This window comes from Dermacentor albipictus, chromosome 8 (assembly GCF_038994185.2).
Source record: "Dermacentor albipictus isolate Rhodes 1998 colony chromosome 8, USDA_Dalb.pri_finalv2, whole genome shotgun sequence".
NCBI lineage: Eukaryota > Metazoa > Arthropoda > Arachnida > Ixodida > Ixodidae > Dermacentor > Dermacentor albipictus.
Genome location: NC_091828.1, coordinates 59,849,359 through 59,869,122, shown reverse-complemented (window position 1 = coordinate 59,869,122; position 19,764 = coordinate 59,849,359). Strand labels below are relative to the sequence as shown.

Sequence of the window (19,764 nt, the reverse complement as noted above, 5' to 3'; positions counted from 1 at the left end):
ACTTCGTGCTTATCTGCTTTGCAAGTTTGCGAATTTTCGAAAAGTTTCTTTTGGAAAATTCAGGCCCTATATGTGAATTCCACTTCCAACAGTAACTAGAAATTAGATTTCGCTCTCAAATGCAACAAATTTCATTACAATCGGTCCATTGGTTACCTCAGAAAAGCGTTTCCGTGTTTTACGTGTATTTGAATAGGCGACATTGGAGTTGGGCCCGAGCTAAAGCTTCCTCTTAAGAGGAAGCTTTAGCTCGGGTGCTCCTATTTAAATACATGTAAAAGGAGAATTAGTTTTTCTCGGCAACCATTGTACCAAATTTGACGGGGTTTGACGCATTTAAAAGAAAAACTTAAAATCTAGTGACTGTTGGTTTCGAATTTTCGATTTAGGTTGTCAATTTTTTATTAAAAATTGGCAAAAATCGCAAATTTTCAGAAAACGAAACTATCAAGTTTACAACTCCGTAACTCAGCAAGAAAAAACGATATCGCAATTCTGTGAATTGTATCTGATAGCACATCTAAAGCGGACAAATTTGACATCTTACACATGAATCTCAAAAAAATTTTATTAATATGTAATTACAACTTTTGCAGAACCCTCGTAAACAACGTAACAAATTCACGTAAGATGCAAAATGACATGTAAAATTTGTCCGCTTTGAATGATCTAACGGATGCCGTTTACAGAACCGCGATATCTGTTTTTGATGCAGAGCTATGAATTTGTAAACTTTGTACTTCTATTTTTTTCAAACTTCTGAATTTTTGAAAATCTTTTGAATGAAATTCAAGCCCTAAATCAAAATTCCGCTTCCAACAGTCACTAGAATTTAACTTTCTCTCTCAATTGCAACAAATTTCATTGAAATCGGTCCAGGGGTTATCTCAGAAAAACGTTTTTGCGTTTTTACATGTATTTGAATAGGCCGCGTCGGAGTTGGGCCCGAGCTAAAGCTTCCTCTTAACGCCGGACGCTCGCCGGATTTTTCCGCATCACGGGGCATGCGATGCTTTCGCAATAAAAACTGCTACAAAGCGGAGGAACGCTGTTTAGCCAACTGTGGATGCATTTGCAATATATATACTCGGCGTGCCGAAATATTGTCCTACTATAGGAATGCGTGACAGCAGAAATAAACTAAAATATACGGCGACACAGGTGGGTTGTTGACATTTTGTATTTGAAGAAGTTCCGCGATATAAATGAGCAAAGGAGGCGTTATTTGTTCATTTGCAACGTGCCCCTCATTTTATCCAGAAACGAAGTCGGCAAAATATGCCAAAATTGCCAAAGCGTATTTTTCTTCACGCGGTATGTGCTTCAAAGCGCAGGTCTGAAACGAGAAAAAAAAAACCATGAAGTTAGAAAGCCAATATACGCAACTAAGCCGAGCTAGAGTTAGAAGCGATGCATACTGAGTATCAGTCATCGTGTTTCAAGTATAGGAAAACTGTAGGACATCAGTGGCATAGTCAGGAATTTTTTTTTTTTGGGGGGGGGGGCAGGGAGGGGAGGGTTATTGCAAATGGTTTTAGGCCAGGTAACCCTGGTACACAATCATATCTCATGCTTAATCTATAGTTAGGTGTACTTCGCGGATGCAATTCAAAGGGCTTCCGTTGCGCACAGTAAATTCGCCCAGAAAGCCATCATAGGTAAAGAATGCCGTTCCTCACATTCGCAGAATGTAGCAGGTTGGTCACATTCAACCGTATTTCTTCCATCAGTACCTTAAAGGGGGAATAAAGAATAAGCATTAAAAGTTTTAAACACCTAAAATGAGACAAAAGTTTATTTACTACACAAATGACTGATGCACATAAGTGGTGGGGATGGCAGCATAAAAGCTGCGTAACGGCACCTTGACTGGGTCTGCCTCTTGGTGAAACACAAGCAGTAACGTAGTAACACACTAGGTCAGAAGAGCAAGCTAGGCGAGTGTATAGCTTAACGCCTTCATGAACGAACAGCCGGAAACGGACGACGGACAGGGATTCATACAACACAAGCGCTGACTCACAGCTGAATGTTTTATTGCACTGACAATACCATACACATACACATAGTCACGTGATGCGTGCCTGATATGCAAGGTGCATCGGGAAGTTAGGCCACTCAAAAAATTCTGCTTCTTTGTGATGCAAGGTGATAAACATTTGACTTACGAGGCTGAATCTTTATACATATGACAGGCTTCGACTATCGCGAGGTTTGTTTCGTTTTTACAGCGAAGCTGTTAAAGGCTACTAGAAAAAAAAATCCCGAAGATAGTGCAATGCCCGGCCGACTCGCAGCTGAGGTGCAGTTCGCCATTAAGTAGCCCACATACACAGCTTCGCTGGTCATCCTTCTTCAGAGTGGAAGGGCACTGAGCTTTTTTTTTCGGAGCAGAACTTTGGATAGATTCAGCAGAAGGTCACCTTGACATTTGGCCTCACATTGCAAACGCTGCCAATTCGATCTCCTGCTTGATCTGCCATACTTCTGTTTGGAAATAAACAAATAAACCGCGAGATAGTCGAAGCATATCGTGTGTCTAAAGATTCCGTGTCGTCAAGCTTCCATCGCCTTGCATCAAAAAGAAACAAAATTCATGAGTGGCATGATTTCCTGATGCAAATTGTATGTCTAGCACGCACTATACGTTACTGTGTGTGTATATATAATTTTATCAGTGTAGTAAGACATTCAGTTGTGAGTCAGTGCTCGCTTTGTGTGAATCCTTGTTCGTCCTCCGTTTCGCGCTCTTCATTTACGGAGATAGCAACGCAGTAATTACACATACTCGTGGCAAGAAAAGAAATACACACAGCAAGTGCAGAAATGTCAGAAGTTAGGATGGTAAAGAAACCTATTTCCTTTATGCAACGCAGAGATAAAATACTAATATTCACAGAAACGTTTACAGTAATGTAGTTTAAATACGTGACGTAGTTATTTACCAGTTTGTATCTGTTGAGTGTTGAAGGAAGACAGTAGCAGAGTGTTTGAAGGTCGTAAGTTGTACGTAGGTGTGGAACTGCCCAGTGTTCAATGTATCGGTGCAAGCGAAAAGCGGGATTCTGTTGCAAATTAGCAATGTAGCTGTTATGAGTACTACCTTTAGTCGTCTGACACTTAAACGAAAATATTGACGCTTGTAAAGATGGTCTACTCGTAAAATTGTAAGCTTTACGAATACAACACGCGTATGTGCATTGAAAGAGAGGTTTGAAATAGCACGTAAGGCGTTTGTTGGAGTGAAACTAACTTACGTAACGATCTTTCAGTCCATAGTACTATCTGACGAAGCAAGGTGACTATAGATCACGTGAGGAAATAGAGTGCGTTATAACTTGCACGTTTTCGTGGTATGTCTGTGTGTAATCAATTTTATAACGCTGCATATTCGCTGCACATTGTCGCCAACATCCTAAGCATAACTAAGCGTTTACATCTTTCTGCTTTGATCTATACTTTCCTCGTTGAGTTGCCGTATATCGAGGTAATGAGATTATCATCGCAGAAATGGTAAGAGCTCCTTGCTTTTTGCTCCTTACGCGTTGAAAGAAACACGTTGAAAGACATGCAGGAGGTGCGCTGAGTGAATGACTTTTTTTTCGCTCCCGCAGGTTCTCGTTGTGTATTTTATGCCTCCGCGTTACAAATATGACTGTGTAATTCTGTCAGACCTCTTTGTGCGGGTCATTAGGGAGATCCCATTAGGGTGCTTGGCAACGTAATATGGGCTTTTTGTACGCCTGCGGTGGGAGCATAATTATTTTGTTACATTGGCGTCAGCACCACTTCAACAACAGTGCTCACCAATGAGACAAAACCAACAACCCAAAGTTTTTAGACTGATCTATCCGCCAACTTGTCTACTGCGTGGCACATTAAGGAGTACTAGCATGACTTTTCTAACTATTCATTTATTTAGCGTTGAGTGAAATTCCTCGGTTTCCAGTCCCCAGAAAAAAGACAGTGACAACTCTCAGAAAACAGCAAATGATTTATTGTACTAGCTTTACAGCCAGTTTCATTTCCTAGGATGATACTGTGTTGTGAAGTCATGACAGTATGTGGTAACGTGGGAGCAGGACACTGTAACGTTTCTACAGCCGCTTCGGCTAGCTTGGTTGCCCCGTGTGCGGCTACTCGTTGTGAGGGCCAGTGTAACAGCGTAGCAGATCAGCGAGTGAACCGGAGCGAGTGTCAAAACGTCGCTGTGTCCTGTTCCCAGGTAACCACGTACAGCATCCTGACGTCACAGCACTGTAGAAACGAAACCAAAGCTGGCTATAGAAGAGCTATTACATTATGTTATTTGAGGCTTCACAATGTGTCTTCTCTTCTCTGGCTTAGAGAGGACGTGACCTTTAGTTAAAGCAAAAATAGATGACACGAAAAAAAATGTCGTGAAAACTCTTTTAAATGCATGTTCAATTACTTTTCTGTACCTATTAAAATATTTTATACCAGAAAAAACTCACACACGGATGTTTCTTAAATGAGTACTCTGGGAAATTATCGGCGCAAAGTCCGGCTAAGCGCAAAGTGCGCGATAATACCTAGTGTGCCCTCGAGTACGTACCGGATTGATGATCTGCGCAGTGTGCAACAATCTCTCCAAACAAAACAAGAAGGCCCTTTGGAATTCGGTTGCAGCCTGAAATGAATCGTACAGTGTCAAGATATGTGCTCTGAGCCAAGATATAACTAAAGCAGTGCTGTCTACATACACCGCCGCTGTAGGTGGTGAAAGCGTAGCACATCCGGAGCATGACACAAATCCGCCGATGTTCCTGCATGAGACAGACAGACATACACAAATATATATATATATATATATATATATATATATATATATATATATATATATATATATATATATATATATATATATATATATATATATATATATATATCCCGTTTAAGTAAAAGTAATAAAACGCCACCTGTCTCGTGTTTTTGATCGTAAATTTGCTTTGTACGCATGCAGTTATAAAACGCATTTCCTTCGAGATTAGCTTCGGTTACCCAGAGAGAGCCGTCGCTGGGGTGTGGATCCGGACACCACCTTACTTACAAAGGGCGCTATACTTGAAACGAGACATCGATTTGTTTGCAGGACTTCATTTCTTTTATTCAAGAATTACCCCGCATTGGCTGTAGGCCTTTCAGCAGGGCGAATAATGATGGATGTAAACAAGTAAACATTTTCAGACCACTATTTCACCTCAGGCAGGTCGTTCCATTCCGCGATAGTCTTCGGAAAAAAAGGCGTCAACGAACAGACGCATCCGGGGCCGGTATTTTTCTATACTTAGGATATGGGGATCTGCTTAGGAAACGTGAAATTGTTGCTTAATGTATGTTTCTTTATTAATTCCAGCTTTATTGTTGAATATTTGGAAAAACAGCTTTAGCCTTAACTGTCTTGGTCGCCAAGGTAGTGGTTCACAACACGCATATCTGTGTGACACTAAAAACAGCGGAAATACATTCTGTAAGAGTTGAGGAGGACATTTAAATGAAAAACTGGAGGTTTATTTACATTATTTACAGTGAGATGACCAAGAAATTAGCAGTCATAGAGTCATTACGTGCCAGCAGCAACTCGGACGCTGCGGCCCGTGGCAAGAAACTCGAAAGAGATGAATCAAGGAATGCTCCAGGAATGCTCCCGGTCTCTGGATTTTAAACCCTTCGGTGTCTCGAAGACACGTCACGTTCGGCCCATGGGCGAGCCCGCTCCGGTGACGCAATTTTCGGCCAATCGGCGAGCCCCCTCACGTGTCGTCATTTTCGGCCAATGGTAGGCGCCCGTGCGATTGTGTCACACCCGGCGGAGAGGGTCGCTCCTTGGTCCCCAATTGTCCGAGTGCTTGCTTCTATCTGCGGTCTTGCCTTCCCGGTCTGCAACTGCCCTCACAAAGGCGGATGGAGGGATAGCTGCCAGGTGTTCACGGTGCATTACAGCCGTCTTGCTTCGGGACCCACGTTTCCTGGAACAGTGCCAGGCTCTCGCTACACTTTCGGGACCTGCGTTACCTGGAATTGTGCCAGGCTCCCGCTACACTTTCGGGGAAGAGTCAAGCTGTGAATAGCTCCAGATGCGGCGTGCGAAGTGGGGGACGCCAACTTGTTTGCACGTGTCGCGCCTCAGGCTGCGCTCCTTAATTAGCTGGTGCGCGATTCGATGAGATTAAGAAGTTTGCAGGCACGGCATGGCCACTATTAGTACATGACCGGGGTTGTTGGAGAAGTATGGGAGAGGCCTTTGCCCTGCAGTGGGCGTAACCGGGCTGATGATGATGATGATGATGGTGATTCGATGTGGTCTGGTGAACTCGAAGGAGGCTCAGGAAAAGGTCCCGTATCTAACAATTTCTACCGGCTACAGGCGCATTTCTACCGCCACCGTCGCCGTGAAGTTCCGTATGAGTGAAAGCGTGTGAGGGTTAGCCGGCGAACGCGGTTCAATCTCGTGTGCGCAAGCGAGGAACGCTGCCCGTGTGCGTGCCATCTTCTGTGGCGCGCAAAGTAGAGGGGTCAAACGAGGGAGGAGGGGCGTTCTTCTCCAGTGGTTGCTACGTTGCCTCGATGTCCTCCTCGCCTGCCGCTTTCTACAGAGTGGAGACAACCGCGGCGCTTACTATGGCCCTGGCCACGCGAAACGCGGGCACCCTAGTAGACGCTTTGACCAAAAGGACTTCTTCTTGGACAACTTGGTGCCTAGATTTCCTAGGTATACTTGATTGTGGCGCGAAATACATTTCGTGAAAAGGGACAGAAAAAAGAAGACAGTGAAGCTGCCTTCCTAGTAGCGCACCTGTTATAAGCTGTGGCAGGCTCCTTGGCTGGAGTGCCACATAATCTCCTACATCACATGGTGGGTTCATCTTTGTGTCGAGACTTTCTCTTCTGAATGTTTTGAAGAAGACAGCTTCACTGTCTTCCTTTGAAGCGAAAAGCGTCACTACGCTAGTCAACACCGCGCTTCGCGTGAGCCGGCGTATGTAGGAATTGGTTCCGTAAGCGTGTTCGGAGTCGGCGCAGGTGGCCACTGCCGCGCGCTATGCATCATCGTTTGACGTTCGCCGCAAGCGCGTGTATATCGCGGAGGCCGACTATATAACCGCTTGCCAGAGAATAGGCGTGCGCATTCAACATGGAAGGAGAAGAGAGTGACACTACCGATACAGAGAGCTGTGTTTAAGGCTGTACAGAAATCGCAAGACAATGTGCCCAACAATGATGAATAAAGAAGTTTAATAATCCTGCATAACTTATGGTATGTATCATTGATAAGCAATTTGCATAACTACACAAGGCACACGTATACCATGACCATAAGCTAACCAAAGCATATCCGTAAGTGAAACCGTAAGCATAACCATAGGCTAAATCATAAAGCATAACCATACGTTAAACCGTAAGCATAACCCTAGGCTAAATCATAAAACTTAGCCATAAGCTAAACCATAAGCATCACCGAACCTTTTCGCTTCGAGATATCCAGGCTTAACCTTAGCTAAGCCCCAGCTGATTTTCTTTCTGTCCCTTTTCATGAAATGTATTTCGCGCCACAATCAAATATACCGAGGAGACGCTTTTGCGGACCCCGTGGGGGCGCGTTGCCGGCGCTCGTGTGTCTTGAGAGCGGTCTGCTACGTGGCCAAAGTGCGCGCGCGCGCAGGTCTCATCTTCAAAGCGATCTGCGATGTTTTCAAAGTGCGCGTAGTGCCGGTAGATTCGTATGCGCCGTACCTTCGACATTTCGTTCCCGCTGAAGCGAGACATGCATGAAGGACAATTCGCTCGCTGCCGCCGCGATTACTCACTCCAGAATTTTCACAACGAGTTTCGGCGCTGATCGAGCGAGATGTTTTCATGTTTACCTGTGCGTGCGTGACACCGTGCTGGTTAATTTAGTTAGAACACATTGACGGGCTAGTTGGTTTGCATCGATGACAGGACGGTTTGCATCCAACAAGGACGTAGAAACAAGCAGACACACAAAGACAGCACTGTCTCTGTGTGTCTGTTTCTTTCTACGTCCTCGTTGAGTCACGCTTACACATTCTATCATTGTTAATTTATTCAGTAAGCGAATGTTTACGATGAACGAATGCGACAGCGCCACCATGTGTCGTGCTACAATCGTTGGAGAACTTAAAGGTGGTGGGGAGGTGCGTGAAGTATTCGGGCAATAGTGCGCGTACTTAAAGCCATGAATCAAATGATCCGACGGAGAAAAGACTACACGAGAAATGAAATGGCAGTCGTTTGCAGAATAAGCTAGCTGTACAGAAATGATAACTGCACTGAAATCTTGACTACGCTACGTGATCAGAAAAGCGCATGAGTCAATAAGTCCTAGAGAGGAAACAATACAAGACCAATGTTCCCAAAACTACTATTAGATTGGTTACATCACGAGCTGCCACTCGGGCACCAGCCATTTATTAAATGTTAACCGATAGCGGGCACGACCACGGCAACGGCGGAAAATCCCGCATAACACGTATACGTAAGATATCCTTAATTATGCGCCGAATTTTCTTTTTTTTCGCGGGACATATGGACTAAATACTGTGCTTATGAATGCAAGAGGACTCACACTCATACTATAGGCAGGCACCATGTAGCAATACTTTCTTCGGCAGTCTAATAGGTTGCGAGTCGAAAGAACCATCGATAAGCCGAGCCCCGAAGCCCGTCAAGGCTGCCGTGATTGATCGCTTAACTTTCCACTACTGTACTGCTGCCATTCCGGAAACTCTTAGTGAAGGCTAATGCCGACGTCCCTTTCACTTTTTTTGCACGCGGTTTCAAAACGCCCGCGAGACACTCACCCTGAGGACTAGTGGACTGAGGTTCAACGAAACGATTTCGTCCTTGCACGCCAGCAATAGATCAGTCGCCGCACGCATTCCACGAGCGAAGTCCCTCGGGTCTGTGCGGGAAGAAGAGAGCACGCAACGAGTAATTACTTTGCTCTTCCATTATTACACTTCATTATTTTCGCCCCCGTATTTCGTTACCACCTTGGCCTCCGAGATCGCTCGCGCAGCGCGAACTCGGAGGCCTTTGTCGACAGCATAAAGTTTCGTACAAAAACCACTAGAGGGGAATGTGGCGTGCATTTCTACAAGTTTCCAGCTGCGAGCATGGCGCTCCAGTGGCGCTGGGCAGTACGTGGATTTGCCTAGTCTTCTGCTCCTAGCTGGCTTCGAGCGACTATTTGATTTTGCAGAATGATCAGCTTCAACAGAAAATTGCTCTGCGAACGCCAAATATGCAACGATTAAGCGTGTAACATGGCATTATTGCCTTCTTGCGTTTGGAAAAATATGATTGCCGGGAAATCTCGTCTAATAAAGGCAGATATAGCGTTTTAACTAAAGCCTAAAAAAAAAGCGTCTGAAGCCAAATGCACGGAGACAGATCCAGTTACTACGCACTATCCTCGTGCCTGTTAGACCATCATAACGCCAGAGTTCCCTCTCGTAATTTGAGCAAGAAACTCTATGGCTGACAGCAGACCGATAGTGTAAGCCTGTGCACCACAAGCAGTGACGTCAAACAAGTGGGTAGACAGCACTCACTAATGATTGCGGACGGCGAAATAAAGCGATAGAAAGTGCTTACCACCTTCATTCTTGCTTCACGCAGCATTGCAAACGTCGGCTCACCTGTGCGACGCTTCCAAAGTGCAGCCATCGCTAAGCTGCCTCTTCAGACGCCGTTTTCTCCTTTCTCAATAGAATGGCAGCGTAGCCTGCGCGGAAATGTTGCGCTTAAAGAGTCATGCCATTACCTGCGGTCATCCCTGCGCCTTCGCTGCGACGTCGAGCATTTCATTTCGCCACTCCTTTCGAAACCATCCATATACTTCACGCGTGGCATTGTCGTGGGAGTCGGTCATTTTTCGTCATGTGAACTAATATATCAAAGAAAAAATCACTGCTCTATGCCACGGCGCGTTTCGTCGTCGAGTGTATAAATCCTACATACATTTCTCGCGCATCCTGCCTCGTTTGAACCATGCAGTTCAGTGTCGCGGTAGCAAGAAGGCCGGCATTATCTGATCGCCGGAAGACTCCACGAATGTGTACAGAACTAGAAACAGTCAGCCCGCCGCGTTGTCTTAGCCACTATTCCGTTATGATACTGAACGCAAGGTCACCGATTCGATTTCGGATTACCGCAGCTTCTCTGCGACGGGGACTGCTTGAAAAGAAAAACGCTGGCGTACCATAATTTGGGCACACATTAGAGCATAGTTATATAGTGCGTAGTTTTATAGTTGCGTAGTGTGTGTGCATAGCATTACAGTGTATAGTTATAGTGTACTGCATAGCCTTGTAGTGTTTTCTAACATTAAAACTCATCAGCTGAAGCTAGTAAGAATGGTTCGCTATCTTTCAGGGCATGGGCTCTGCTCATGTTGAAGAACGATACTAAACGAAGTTTGTATATTTCCCCCCTTATGTATGAACAACACGTAAAAAGGAAACATGGACAAACGATTAGTACACCATTGTCATTGTTTCCTGTTTTCGTGTTGTACATAGCGCAAGAACAAAAAACATGAACAGCTGGCAACGCTGAAACCACGCAAGTTGAGCGGCCATAGAAGTCTGACAGCGCGCGTTTCCTAGGGCGGTTGCTTTTTTTGTTGTTGTTGTTTACCTGCGACGCTCTCTCTAGAATAATTACTTCATGTGTTACAACTACAATTTGTAGGCGCAAGTCTATGTCAAATCACGCATTATTTCTCTACCTCTATGTTTCCAGTATGTGGCGTGCTGTGTATGGGTCGCGTGAGCAAATTATGGGCTGTGGCCGCTGGTCGCCGGGACATACCACTCCGCTCGTTTGACTTTAAATAGGTTTAGGTCTGCGACACTTTCACGTCAGTATTAGGTCATATTTTGTGACATAAGATTATGAGAGTTAATTTTACAGCAAATTAGATGACGCGTGTTCCCTATATCTTTCTTTCATACGTAACGCACTATATTTTTGGTCGCGGATGCCAGCAGTGAGAAAAGTCTAGTTAGCCTTCGTATCATTGCCCATTATGTATAAAACCGAGTACAATATGTTTCGTCACCATTTTGAAATATAACAAATGTTTACGATGTAAATAAAAAAAAAAGAAAATTAGACGCGTCACTGTCAGCACTACAGCCTCAAGAATATGTGACGGGAGCTTGTGGCCAAGTTTGCTGCAGAACCTGACTTTAGGATATTGTTAGACTTTATCGAGAAATCGCCCGTATATTGGAGTCTTGTCCGCCGGGATGTCGTGACGCGAGAGAAAATAGATGTAGAAGTGTGTCAGGGTGCCGCTGAATAAACGTGGAAAGCACTCGCTCACTTTACGGCAGAAGAACTAAAGGACGAAACAAAGAGCAGTTCAAACAAAGGTTCAAATAAATACTTGAAGCTTGACTTCTGTCTAAATATTTACTCGCCCTTTTCCAATAGACGTGTGCAGTGAAAAACGAGTTCTTCAGGAGGTATAAAAACTGCACAATCTTGACCTCAATAACATTCTGAAGGCAGCGATTGCTACATAGCAGTGCCCGAATTAAGAAGCGCGGATGACAATATTAAGCCAGTACACAGGAACCTTGTCTTGTCTTGTCTTGTGGCCTTGAGAGTGGCGCGTACCCACTATGGGGGATTAGCCAAGAAGCAGGCGGTTTTACGTATGGTTAGAACCTCCTAAAATGCGCGGGAACGCAGAAATCGTTTTTCTAGGTGCTCAATGCACCAGATTTGATGCTGTTTGTTGCATTTAAAAAATAATATAATTCGTGGGCTGTATGGAGCATAGTATTGATTTGGGCTATGACTTTTTTTTTTTTGCCTACATGGCCGTATGTCGAAAACAAGAAATGAACTGAACTGTGCAGTTTGCAACTTAGCGAGTACAAAATAAAGAAAGCAATGTCACAAATTTGGAAACTGCGTGAATTAGAACACTTAATGCGGACAAATCTGAATCATTCTATGCAACTCTGAAATATATATCGATAATTTATGAAGACAACTTTTGATAAGCTGCTAAAGAAAGTGAAGTGTGAAGTCTGCAGCTTTGTAATTACGAAATGAAGAAAACAATGTCATAAATCCGGAAAATACAGGACAAATTTTTATTTTTATATGTAAGTCCGAAATATATATGTGCAATTTCTGAAGAGAAGTACAGAGAAACTGCCCTAACCTGTGCAGCGATTTCACGTTTGCTTTTAATATACCCTATTCCTTCCTTTCAGCTGCGGTAACAGGTGCAACTGAGAGAGGTCTGATAAGCCGATTTATGCGCGAGTTACGGGACATAAATGTCGCTCTTCGACATTCGGCAGCTTTGTCAATTTTCGCCAGTTTCGTAATATTCTTTGTCTTGACATCAAAACTCTGTTTCTCAGAGTTGGTCGGGTTTGCTTTCTAGCTGAAATGCTCAAATCGTTATTCAACTTGGTTCGGAGGTTGCTCTTATGCGATTATTTCTGCCCTTCACATCTAGTTGAATAGGAAAGTCGCAGTTGGCTCCAAACTTCCTCGTTATTGTCGCCAAAGCAGTGATAGCTGGTCCGACGATAATAGAGATAACAACAACGATGAAGACCACGTATAGTGACGATGGTACTACGACTGACATGTCACGGAGCCAAGATTAAATCTAGGATTGGGGCAAATGGAGTTTCCCTCTGTTGCGACTCGTTTTTTCACGAAAACTCGGTGACGATGAACGCTATGGCAACTGCGACACTATAGCTGCAAGAATAACCGTAACAAGGTGAAAAGGGTCATGCTTCATAATGCTCACGTTCCCGTCCTGCAGTGACTGTCCCCAACTAACAAGAAAAGGCGTAAGTTTCTGCAGCGCGAAAAACAGAACTGCAGAAAGAAAGGTAAAAAAAAAAGATCAGGAATAAGGATTGCAATAGGACGAACACGAGAGTTGTGCTAATGCTGTGAATGCTTTGTGAAACGCTCGTGCTTCAGCGCTCGCGCTTGTCTTTTTGCAATCCTTTTTCCTTCGTCTTATTTTTACCTTTCTTTCCGCACTTCAGTGCTTCGCTCTGCATTTACACAATAGACCTAAACCAACTCGCCCACATCGCTAGTCTCACAAGAAAAGTTCTGAAGCGGCACGTAAGAATGGCCTGCGCGCCTACTTCGGTCTTGCGAACGGAGTCGCCTTGCAATGTTAGCGATAGCTGAAGCCCACTGTTCACATTTCGACTGGTTACTATTGCAGGAAATGAAGCGCGCATACACGCAAGACGCGTGGTTCAAGTCAAGAATCATATATTGTCATATCAGAACGCAAAGGAATTCAGGATTCAAACACGCTGTTAGCAAAATTCGACCGACTATCCCCAAACAGGGGTCACAGATGATGGTGCTAGTTTGGAGATGCTATCTCATCTCCACGGTCGGAACTACACCCCTGGAATATACTCCAAGAACTACACGCATTAGACTGCTATTGCACAAACAGCACTGATCTACGCGAGCGTGAAGTACCGTACTACGACGCACATATTTACTGACTGCTCTTCTACACAGCATGGCTCTTCCGGTGGTCTTTTCGATCCTCCCATAGTGGCCAGCTGTTTTCATGACGTTTTGAGAGGGTAACGTCACCAACAGCAGCCAAGCTATTTGCCACGAAACAGGTAGTTAAATACATACTATGACAAACATCGACAACAAGTAACAATTTTCGCGTGCTCAAAAGCAGCATAGCAAAGCCGTTGCCCGAAAAACACAAGATCAGGCAGTCACGTTTTTCCCATGACATAGCGCACCTGCACCACTTGACATCTTACGCTGGACATGTGGCAGCACTTGGCTGTTTCTTCCAGGACACGGCAGTATTACAGATAAGGAAAAAGCGTATGAGGTAGCTCAGCTCGCTTTAGATTCATATAAGTGTTCTTTTTTTAATTAAATGTGAGGCTTAAACCACGGTGCAGTGTGCTCAATGAACGAAGCAAAATCTGGTCTCGCCTTCAAGCAACTGTAAGGTTTGTGCAACATTGGCTCGGAACTCCAGTCAAGGCTACCACTATGTCTACTACGCCATCTAGAGACCCGCTATCACCTGCTTCGATTAAACGTTGAGTACACAAACAGTCTTCTTTTTCGCAATGGCGCGACTACAAGTCTATGCTAGCACAACTGCGGTGCCAGGAAGTACCTCAGCAAATCTTGCTTGAGTGCCGAACCTGCAGAGATGAGCCATAAGTATATCGGATGACCATGAAGAAGTTAGACCAAGGCCTTTTGACATGAAGTGGATGCTGGGCACCTGGCCTTGTCCATCAAAACAGCTCAAAACGCAGAACATCTTATTTTTCTATATTCATTCGAAATGTTTGTTCCCATACTGTGCTTGAGCCGCTAATTTCATATAATAAAGCATCTTGTTTTTATTCTAGTAATCTTCTACAGCTACCAAAATAACTTGCCTTCATCACCCAGGACATTTACTGTGTTGCCGATAATATCATAAGGACCTTTTTCTCTATTTTTATTTCTATTATTTTTTCCACCTTCTTTAGGTCCTTTCTTCCGATCAGTCGTGTTCCCTGCAGAGGAGCGTGCAGATCAATATACGCCGGCTAACCACTCTGCTTTTAAATAAAGAGCTATCTGTCTTCCCCGGAAGCCTACAAACGGAAAACAATATTCACTCATACAGTATGTCTCACATTCGGCAAAAGCAAGCGAGGAAATAAGGAGTTTCGCTTAGGTTTGAACTGGGAGTGGTGAGCTTGTCTTGACCACGAGTGCCTCCTTTTCTACCGTGTCCTTTAGGTACACATCACTTAAACAAGCTCTAAAAATAGTGTCACACACTTCCGACGCATCGACGTCGGTGCGCTTGTGCAAATATATGAACTGCATACTTACTGAGTCTTTTACCACACCACCGCAGCCGTTCATCCTCGTGGCTGGTGCAGGCCATCATTGAGGTAGTAATTACAAGTAGGGTTAACGGTAAGGTGGCGGCGGCACGCCGACCAACTGAAACATCAGTGGTGCCCATGTCTTCGCGAAGATTAATGTTGCAAAGCCGAGCAACACTGTCGCAAGTGGTTATCGCGGCGCAGTTAGGAGGCACTCGGAACGCAAGTTCTGCCGAATAAAGCGACGCTGAGCATCAAGTCACCGTATACATGATTGATGGGAGCGCAGATCTGAGCACCTGTGTCAAGAAGCATCTGCCGCTGTCGGAGTAGAGAATGACGACCTTATTTCGTTCAAACATCGGAAGACAACTATATTTGTTGCGGACGCCCTAAGATTTTCTTTTTCCACCGGTCGTCGAATTCGCACAGATAATAAGAAGAGCTGAGCCAGTGAATACGTGATGCAAATTCTCGGCGTCAAGGAGCATAGTGAGTTCCGCATTGAGGGGAGGCAGAGGCTAAGGGGTGCAGTTGGCGCTACTTTAATGTTTTTTTTCCAGGGTTTATATTCTGGTACGGTGGGCGCCGTCAACTCGGATGCTGGGCGCACCGAACGGGGTTGGGCCACTTCACATAGCTGACATCTTCTCGCGGCTGCCTGTTTTACGCCAATTTTGGGTGTTTTTGGATTTGGGTTCTTGTCAGGGTAGCTAATCATTAGGCTTAAGGCTCTACGACGCTGCCTGTCCCACATGGAGGGACGCAACCTGGTTGACTGTGGCGTTGAGGTGTCGCACTTTGCTTCCCTCAATCTAGTTAGCCTTGCACGAATTGAAATTATTCGTCCGACTCAAGAAAGCGAGCTTTGTTCACGTGAACTTAGCATCTGAGTAGTGGCCTGATCTTTTGCTAGCCGAATTGAACAACGCACTACGTGGGCGATGCACATTCAGAATTCCTCAACGTTGCACTACTTTAGCGTTTGTTGAGTGCATTGAGTACGCAGCGTGAGCGCAATCTTCCCTGGTTTGCTGTCACCTGCACATCGTCTGTGCTGCTGCCCCGGACTACGATCGAGCCACCCCAGCCAATGGAGATTCCTGTGGCCAGTTCGGTGCAGTGACTTCAGCAGCCGCCTTTGTTCGGCTCACAATTCTCGGCGGCTGGGAAAAGAGCTGGTAATTATCACCAATGGCTACTGCGGCTCACGCCGGCAGGGCACCGTCGGCGCGAGCAACGCTTGCTCGTGCCCACTATTACGTCGTCGTTTCCGGAACCCTGGCTTGGAGTCGTGCCATCGAGTTTGCAGAGCTGCTGATGGGACCAACCAACGGACGCCAGTGGCGTACCCAAGAGAGATTGTCGGCGCGCATGCTATGGACAGTGCGTGGGCATTTTTTTTTGGTACTGCCACTGGCGCATGTACTACCTCTGGTCCGCGAAGCACGCGTTGATATTAAACCCTGTTACATGAGTCTTCGGCATCGTAATGTGTTTCATTATTTGCAGTTGCAACATGCGAGTAAGAAATTTGTCACTGCTTTGAACATCTGCGTGAAAAGAAATTCAGAATTGTGGGGTCTCACACTTGCTCTTGCGACAAAGGAAGGACAACCCATTAGTGGAAGCAATCACAAAGGAATATATTGCACCTTTCATACAATAATGCCTGCTAGTTGAATTTCTATCCTGAGAAGATCGATGAAGTCCGACTCACCGCGAGCGAATATGTTCGCCCCCATGCTTGGCACCAAGGTCACATCGTCCGCGTGTACGGTCACGCGAACGGTGGTCCGTTGGAACGATTGTGTTTGTCATTCCGGTGCCGTGCTCCTAAGCCTTTCCCAGGACGATCTCGCGAAGCATGCGTCGATGCATGCGCAGAGAGCCCACGTCGCTCGCCGACCCGAAGACAAAGAGGAAGAGCCTACTCCCCGTCGCGTGTGAGTAGCATCGCTGTTAGATGGCATCAGCAGCGCAACACTAGCGCCACCTCTCGTAATATGCTGCAACCACATCGACCACCGCCATACACCTCTTAGCTACGCGGAGAAGTCGGATTAGAGGAGACGCGAGCCACAGGGGCAAAACAATATCAGGGTATGCGTGAAAGTCATGTGTCCCCGCATCCTCCCAACCTTAAATCATTACCTACTCCGAAGACTCATGTAACAGGGTTTAATATCAACGCGTGCTTCGCGGACCAGAGGTAGTACATGCGCCAGTGGCAGTACCAAAAAAATGCCCACGCACTGTCCATAGCATGCGCGCCGACAATCTCTCTTGGGTACGCCACTGGCGTCCGTTGGCTGGTCCCATCAGCAGCTCTGCAAACTCGATGGCACGACTCCAAGCCAGGGTTCCGGAAACGACGACGTAATAGTGGGCACGAGCAAGCGTTGCTCGCGCCGACGGTGCCCTGCCGGCGTGAGCCGCAGTAGCCATTGGTGATAATTACCAGCTCTTTTCCCAGCCGCCGAGAATTGTGAGCCGAACAAAGGCGGCTGCTGAAGTCACTGCACCGAACTGGCCACAGGAATCTCCATTGGCTGGGGTGGCTCGATCGTAGTCCGGGGCAGCAGCACAGACGATGTGCAGGTGACAGCAAACCAGGGAAGATTGCGCTCACGCTGCGTACTCAATGCACTCAACAAACGCTAAAGTAGTGCAACGTTGAGGAATTCTGAATGTGCATCGCCCACGTAGTGCGTTGTTCAATTCGGCTAGCAAAAGATCAGGCCACTACTCAGATGCTAAGTTCACGTGAACAAAGCTCGCTTTCTTGAGTCGGACGAATAATTTCAATTCGTGCAAGGCTAACTAGATTGAGGGAAGCAAAGTGCGACACCTCAACGCCACAGTCAACCAGGTTGCGTCCCTCCATGTGGGACAGGCAGCGTCGTAGAGCCTTAAGCCTAATGATTCTAACTTTCCTTGAGAATTATTTGCACGGTCGAATTCAAGTAGTAGTTCTCGGAAATATTAAAAGCAAACCTGGACAGTTGAGCGCTGGAGTTCCCCAAGGGTCGATTTTAGCTCCCCTTTTATTCAACTTGTACGTTAATGATCTCAGTCAAGCAATTTTTCGCTGTCGGGTGTTTCAATACGCAGATGACACGCTTTTAGTATCTCGTCATACTAATTACCATCAAGCCGTGGCTGAATTACAAACTGACACTACAAATGTTATCAGTTGGTACCGTAAAAACTTAATTTCTATTAACCAGAATAAAACTAAATTAGTATGTTTTCACGATCCGCTGAAATCTATTCCTGTCATCACTCCACTGTTTCTTCATTCTCCTCTGTGTAACAATTGCTCTTGCTCTCCTATTCCATACCTCTCAAGTGTCAATTATCTCGGTGTTCATTTCGATTCTAACATGTCCTGGAACACTCACTTGGCTAACGTTTGTGAAAGGCTGCGCAAAATAGCCTGCCTACTGCATTCTATTAAAGCACTATGCCCAATTTACGTAAGGAAAACAATAGCACATACATTAGCGTACAGTGTGCTGAGATATGGAATCTGTTCTTTTTATTTGCCTACTGCATTCTATTAAAGCACCATGCCCAATTTACGTAAGGAAAACAATAGCACATGCATTAGCGTACAGTGTGCTGAGATATGGAATCTGTTCTTTTTATTTCTGTTCAGTGTTTTGGCGCAATAAAGTTGATTCTTTACTAAAATCCATAATTCGGGCGGTGATGTATGGTGTGCACATTACTAACAATTCCAGTCTTTTTTCATGCTCGCACATGCCCTCGTTCAGGCTGTTATTCAAAGAAACGGTAATCCTTTTGTATATATGGAACAATGAGTTCTGCCTCCCGTATGTCCCCGCCAGAGCATTACGTACACGCGACCGCTTTACCTTACCAAGAGTACGGACAAGATATGGCAAACGTGTCCGTGCCTTCTATGTACCTGATGTGTCAAATGACCTGCCAGATAAAGTTTTATCTTCCAGCACACGGAAAGGAGTTAAATGTTATATTTTTGATTTGTATGTGTAATTTGGTTTCTTTCTTTCTTTCTTTCTTTCTTTCTTTCTTTCTTTCTTTCTTTCTTTCTTTCTTTCTTTCTTTCTTTCTTTCTTTAGTTTTATTTTGAGTCTTGTACATAATTGATTTACTGTGCCGCTCCCTGGCTTGCTCCATTCTGCCGAGCGCTGCCCCACAAGCCCATTGTTGGCTTGGGCAGGCTCGTATTTCTATGTCATTTTCGAAATAAATAAATAATTTATATATGCAGAAGTATAAGGTTACTTACTTTCGCGGCTACGAAGACGATGGTCGCATTCATTCGTAATGTCGTTGTTTGGTCCTTAATGAGAAAATCGAAAGAACAAGCTTACGCTTTAATTAAATAAACACTTGCTGAGAAATAATGGTCGCTACCAGTAAAAGAGGTACCAGTGGATTCCTGTTATTCTTCAGCTGAAGCTGTAGAGACGAAATGATTTTAGTAATGAAAGATGCGGTAGGTGAACATGGTGATTAGTGCAATACCAAGGCTATCCTTATTTCTGAGGTAGTCTGGTACTGCACTGGACGACATATGTTTTCTGCTATTTTACTGACTTCTTTCCTCTGGCCATAGCAATGAACGAAAATAAACAATACTGCGTGATGTCGATAGAAACTTCATAACTCTCTCTAGGACGAAGTGCGGTGTAATATAGAAACAGAAGTAGCGCTGTTTACACGTGTAATGGCATCCTGCCCATGGATTTTCTGTGACGGCGAGAATACCGTGATTCACAATGCGTCGAAGTATGTTGAATATCGCCAGTCCTGTGATTATGAAGTCCCTCAATTATAGCTTGTGTTG

General features: G+C 45.1%; 1 protein-coding gene across 1 annotated transcript; it reads right to left on the bottom strand.

Moving 5' to 3' along the window:
- Nucleotides 1-1,228: 1,228 nt before the first annotated feature.
- LOC139048460 (uncharacterized) lies at nt 1,229-8,938 on the bottom strand. Its single transcript, XM_070522849.1, has 5 exons — nt 8,844-8,938; nt 4,725-4,787; nt 4,577-4,651; nt 1,680-1,733; nt 1,229-1,336 (listed from the first exon to the last, which is right to left on the bottom strand). The coding sequence occupies exons 1-5, from the start codon at nt 8,919-8,921 to the stop codon at nt 1,253-1,255; spliced, it is 354 nt and encodes a 117-aa protein (XP_070378950.1). The 5' UTR covers nt 8,922-8,938; the 3' UTR covers nt 1,229-1,252.
- Nucleotides 8,939-19,764: the final 10,826 nt, after the last annotated feature.

Coding starts and splice junctions, on each gene's coding strand:
- LOC139048460 (XM_070522849.1), bottom strand. CDS start 8,921: ATGCGTGCGGCGACTGATCTATTGCTGGCGTGCAAGGACGAAATCGTT. Junction 1,734..4,576: donor CTGCGCAGATCATCAATCCG/GTACGTACTCGA, acceptor TCCCCCTTTAAG/GTACTGATGGAAGAAATACG. Junction 1,337..1,679: donor ACCTGCTACATTCTGCGAAT/GTGAGGAACGGC, acceptor TTCTCGTTTCAG/ACCTGCGCTTTGAAGCACAT.